The following is a 6,268-nucleotide window of genomic DNA, read 5'->3' as shown; positions in this document are numbered from 1 at the left end:
TTCACCATATGGATCCAAGGCACAGAACATTTTAAGGACCCCTTCTCTATACCTTGCATGGGGACAACTTCACAAAAGTGCTTTCAGACTTTTCACATTTTGCAGCCATGATATCTAAAAAACAAGTATTGACTTGTTCAAGCTACAAATATATTCTGATATCCTAGAGAAGCTTATCTATTGAATTTGCTATAAATTTAATCAGCACAGACATTATTTACTATATTATATACCAAGTTGCTAGCTGCTTGTATGACCTATTTTTCAGTGAAGCAGATTCCATATTTTGGTTAAACACCCATTAACAATAACAAAGCATCTAATGCTTTTAATCAATGTCAGTGTTATGTGCATCAATCTGTGAAACTGACAAATCAATAAAAAAAAAAAAAATCACTAAGTCGAGGTAAAATATTTCTAGGTTTTAGGATTTTTTTTTTATTTTTAGAAATGTTTACAAAAGTGAATGATATTCATCCAAACTAAAAAGAAGACAGATAATAAATTCAATACTGGTGATGACTTCCTAATAAAGTATATTTGAATGACGTTTCTTTTTTACACTTAATATTAGTATGAATTTATGATGTGGGCAATTATATATTTTGATTAATCAGAGTGTCCAAGATAGGCATTAAAACAATCAAACTAACCTTTGAAAAAACGCTAACGGCAATTTTTTCAGAGTTTTTTTTTTTTTAAATCCCAGCAATATGTTTTGTACATGCTTAGTTCATATATATTATATGCTTATAATTGATTACAGTTTTGTGTGGCTGTTAAAACATGCATTTATCAAAGTATTTAAAATACATTTTACATTTCACACATACTAAACATATTAAGGGTTAATTAAAAAAAATCTGTATTCTAACATATTAGTAATTATTAAAAAAAAAAAAAAAAATCATTACTGAATGAATTAATTTTATTTGAGTTTGCTTTTTCTTTTTTTTTTTTTAAGGTCTATTAAAAAATATATGATTAAATAGCCCCCCAAAAATTGTTTCCCTGTACCCCTTTAATTCTTTTATCTATTTTTTATGTTAATGCTAGTTTAATTACTAATTATATGGAGCTTGCTAATAACGGTAGCCCTCCAATAAAATTAATGAATGGCTTTATTAAGGAAATTACCAACCACCCTACCTGGTTTTGGCAGAGGAATTCTGATTTAAATTCAAGTAGGGTTTTTACTAAATGTTAGTTCAACGTTTCATATAAAACATTATAATAAAAAATGACTGACCTAATAATAGCACAAAGGCAATAGCCTTGAACTTACAGGGATATAAAAACCCATCATTTTACTTGTAGGATTCAGATAGAACATGCGATTTTAAACAACTTTCAAATTTACTTATATTATTTAATTTGCTTAATTCCCTTTATTGAAAAGAATACATAGGACGCCATGTACTAAGGCGTCAATTTTTTCACACAGACCGTATCGAAATAACCCGCCGGCATTCGCACCATGCGGATGGCACTTTGTTACATGAATGTACTAAAAACCAAGCCGTAAAATTTTGCGTCTATTGTGTGTCGAAGACAATCGGATTATTGATAACTTTGAAGCTTCGTTCGGCGCGAAAGAGCAAAGTTAAGAAGCAGTCTGCGACCTGATTGGTTTAGTTCTTTACCCACGTGACGATCTAGGTGTCATAATCGTCAGACAAGCGGCAACGTCTAGCTGCTGACATGTATAAGAATGTGCATTTTCCCAGAAATCTTAGAATATTGTTTATTTACTTTTCGGTATTCACTTTGACAAGATGGCTTGCTCCGGATGCCAATTATAACGCTAGACACAGCTTGGAATGAACCGGTGGCAAAAAAGTGTAAGGCTGCCAACAGTTTTAATAGTCCGGGTTTGGCTTGTGAACGCGCTGTCATAGGTTCCAGGTATTCTGCTATTTCATTGTAAAGTTCCATAATAGCTTCTCTGTCCAAACGGAATCTATGGATAATCTCTCGATCAGAAATGCTTTCCAAACCCATACGTGGAAGGAAAACTCTAGGGACTCTGATTCTTCTACCTCTCCTTCTTTGCAAGTTGTCAACCGGTGCCTGTATAGCCCTTCTTCCTCGTAATTGAATTAATCGGAAAAGAAACATGTGTAAAAGTGTCTCCATCTTCATTCAGTGATCCAAAAACCAATAATGATACAATAGTAGTCTAGTCCTTTCACTTAAAGGGCCACTAAACCCAAAATCTTTCTTTCATGATTCAGATAGAACATACAAATTTAAAAAACATTGCAATTTACTTCTATTATTTATTTTGCTTAATTTTTTAGATATCCTTATTTGAAGAAAAAGCAATGCACATGGGTGAGCCAATCACATGAGGCTTCTATGTGCAGCAACCAATCAGCAGCTACTGAGCATATCTAGATATGCTTTTCAGCAAAGAATATAAAGAGAATAAAACAAATTAGATAATAGAAGTAAATTAGAAAGATGTTTAAAAATGCATTATCTTTCTAAATCATGAAAGAAAAAATGTGGGTATCATGGCCCTTTAAGTACTTCAACCTGGCGTCAGGTAGATACGCCCTATAGTTTTCTATTGTATTCGCTACCTAAATGGTCGTGAAGCAAATCACGCGAAGTTACAGTGAAAGTTGAAGCAGACGGATTAGTTGTAACATTCATAATTTCCGATTACAACGAATTTACGTGCGATTGAACATGTAGTAAGTGCAAAAAGGCTTCGGAACGATCAGTTGCATAAAATTACGTTCGCTGATGAAAATAGTGGTTTTTCGACCCGATCGCAGATTGGTACATACGAGAAGCAGATCGTGAGCAAATTTTGACGCAGAAATACAGACGGACGTCACTTCGAAGCTTAGTACATGGCGCCCATAGATAGACTCAGGCACAGCAAAGCACTACTGGAAGCTATCTGGTGATTGGTGGCTGCACATATATGCCTCTTGTCATTGTCTAACCAGTTGTGCTCAGCTAGCTCCCAGTAGTGCATTGCTGCTTCTTCAACAAAGGATATACCATGAGAACAAAGCACATTGAATAATATAAGTAAATTGTAAAGTTGTTTAAAATTGTATGTTCTATGTGAATCAGGAAATATTTTTGGGGGTTTCATGTCCCTGCATCGGTTTTGCAAGAATGTTATCCCTATTCACTAGAGGGCAACACTATTTTCTGCCATGTAGTGCTCCAGATGGCTACCTAGGTATTTTTTCAACACAGAATATTATGGGAACGAAGCAAATTTGATTATAGAAGTCAATTAGAAACTTTTTGTTAAATATGTTCTTGTCTGAATCACAAAATACATTTTTTTAGGTTTCATATCCCTTTAATTAAATAGGTACTTTAAAAGTAAGGATACTTGTGGAATCCATCATTTGTGCTACCACCTTAGTAAATGATTAGGCATTAGGATTGTAACACACAGAAATTCCAGCAATTATCATGTCACAAAGATAAGAAACTAGATAGAGAGAAGGATTTAATTAAGGGACAAGAAAGTCAAACTTAATGGGACAATAAAATCAAAAGTAAAATGTAATAATTCAGATAAAGAATATAATTTTAAATAACTCTCTAATTTACTTATATTATCCTTTGTTGAAGAGTATGCTCAAGAACCAGAGCACACTATTGGGAACAAGCTGAACACATTTGGTAAGTTAATGAAAAAACCACCAATCACCAGCTGGCATCCTGTATTGCTGCTTCTGAAGCTACCTAGATATTCTCTTCAACATAGGATACCAAAAAAGCAAAGCACATTTGATTTTAGAAGTAAATTAGAAAGTTGTTTGAAACTTCATGCTCTATGTAAATCATCTTTGTTTAATTTTTACAAATACTTGATAAGACAAATACTTGATAAGACAAATACTTGATAAGACAAATACATGATAAGACAATACAATAGCACTCAGGGGCCTATTTATCATTGTGCGAGCGGACATGTTCCGATATTGCGGATTATGTCCACTGCACATCGATAAATGCAGACAGCATACGCTCTCTGCATTTATCATTGCACCAGCAGTTCTTGTGAACTGCTGGTGCAATACCGCCCCTGGCAGATTTGCGGCCAATCGGCTGCTAGCAGGGGGTGTCAATCAACCCGATCGTATTGGATCGGGTTGATTTCCGGCGATGTCTGTCCTCCCCTCAAAGCAGGGGGACAGGTTATGGAACAGCGATCTTTAGACCGCTGCTTCATAACTTGTATTTCTGGCGAGCCTGAAGGCCCCTTTGTCTGAACTTCAAATCAGTAGTAGATTTTTGCAAATTTCATAGTTCTGTCTATTTCCACTCCCCCTGCATCATGTGACAGCCATCAGCCAATCACAAATGCATATACGTATATTCTGTGAATTTTCGCACATGCTCAGTAAGAGCTGCTAACTAAAAAAGTGTAAAAAGTTCATATTTTGTTAATTGGAAAGTTGTTTAAAATTGCTGCTCTATCTGAATCATGAAAGTTTAATTTTAACTTGAGTTTCCCTTTAATGTCTCTTTAAATATTCATGATGCAGACAGAGAAATGTTCCAATTTACTTCTGTTATCAAATTGGCTTCATTATCTTGGTATCCTTTTTTGACAAACATAACTAGCTAGACTCAAGAACATGCACATCCCTTTAGCATTGTTTGGCAGGACTGTATACAGCAATGTATAACATTGCTACTAACATCATTGTTGTCTTATAGGTTTGGTTCCCTTATTCAGAGAATCAAGTGGTCTTCCCATCCAAAAGTGAGTGTGATGATTTCACTCTTTGCCAGAAAAGTTTTGAGTATCCGAACAAAAGATAAAGAGACATTGGAGGCATCAATCCAAAAAGGAAATATTCAGTAGTCTGGATAATAAGAGAAATACAAGAGAGAATAAATTTAAAAAGTGGTCCACTAACTCTGTCCATTTTGGCCATTTTTTTGCGGTTACACCACCCCTGGGGACAATAAACAGTTTAAAATACTAATATTAAAAAAACACATTGTAGGTGCACCCGTGTTTTACTTAACATTTCACAAATGTTTCCTTTTTCTACAAAAGAAAACTTAACTCATGAAGATATGAAAACCAGCTTCCCTCTGAGAGAATTTCACTTAAATATATTTTCAATTTCGGAAAAATCTCAGCTTGTGCTTTTCACTACTGTTTTACTTATGTACTTATTGACTGTGTTTGGAAACCTGACCATTACTGCGGTTGTGTGTCTGGTGTCCCAGCTGCAAACCCCAATGTATTTCTTCTTGTGCAACCTATCAGTCCAGGACATTCTTTACGTCTCCGCAATTTTACCAAAGTTTTTGGCCATTACAATTACAGGAGACACCAAAATCTCTTTCTCAAAATGCATCACACAGTTATTTATATTTGCACTCTGTCTTGCAAATGAATTTTTAATACTCACCTCCATGGCCTATGACCGTTATGTGGCAATTTGTTTACCTCTACATTATTCTATCATTATGAACAAAAGGGTTTGCACTTTATTGGCTTCTTTATCCTGGCTTACTGCATGCATAAATTCCTTAATATTCTCTATGATAATGTCTCAATTATCATTCTGCAATTTATGGGAAATCAATCATTTCTTCTGTGATGTGCAGTCTATGCTGAATATCTCCTGCAGTGACACCAAAAATGTTAGGATTTACGTATATGCGGGATGTTTAATGTTAGGTGTATTTCCATTTCTAGTGATTTTGGTCTCCTACATTTTCATCATATCCGCCATCCTAAAGATCAGAACCACAGAAGGAAGACGCAAGACCTTCTCCAGCTGCTCCTCACATCTCATAGTGGTTATTCTGTTTTGTGGGACATCTATGGGCATGAATATGAAGTCTGAAAATAACCCAGATATAGATAAAATACTCTCTATGGTATACATTGCTGTGGTCCCAATGTTAAATCCCCTTGTCTATAGTTTAAGAAACAAAGAATTTATAAAAATAATTAAAAAACGCTTGAAAAATCCTTGCTTAAAGCACAAATAAGAGTGATTGTGCATAGTGACCACCCCCACTACAAAAGGTCAAAATCACAGCTGTATTTACAGTGATTATTTTTTATTGGAACCACACATCATTGTAGCACCAGTATTCTATGACTGCTACCTATTTTATCCAACCTCAAGGAAGCTTAGAACTTAGTGTGGAAGATCAAAAATAAACTATCCTTTACACTGAGTTCACAGCATAATTCTTAGACGCAGCCCAACTACAACTGAGCCTAACTAGGCATATTACCCTAACCCCTGAGTTTTCC

General features: G+C 34.9%; 1 protein-coding gene across 1 annotated transcript; it reads left to right on the top strand.

Moving 5' to 3' along the window:
• The first annotated feature begins 5,025 nt into the window (after window positions 1–5,025).
• On the top strand, window positions 5,026–5,997 carry LOC128636691 (olfactory receptor 13F1-like). Its single transcript, XM_053689678.1, has one exon. The coding sequence runs from the start codon at window positions 5,026–5,028 to the stop codon at window positions 5,995–5,997; it is 972 nt and encodes a 323-aa protein (XP_053545653.1).
• The last annotated feature ends 271 nt before the right edge of the window (window positions 5,998–6,268 follow it).

The sequence above is a fragment of the Bombina bombina genome, chromosome 7, assembly GCF_027579735.1.
Source record: "Bombina bombina isolate aBomBom1 chromosome 7, aBomBom1.pri, whole genome shotgun sequence".
NCBI classification, from domain to species: Eukaryota; Metazoa; Chordata; class Amphibia; order Anura; family Bombinatoridae; genus Bombina; species Bombina bombina.
This window is presented reverse-complemented; position numbering and strand designations above follow the sequence as displayed.

Bases quoted from the DNA above. Each gene is read 5' to 3' on its own strand.
- LOC128636691 (XM_053689678.1), top strand. From the start codon at position 5,026: ATGTTTCCTTTTTCTACAAAAGAAAACTTAACTCATGAAGATATGAAA.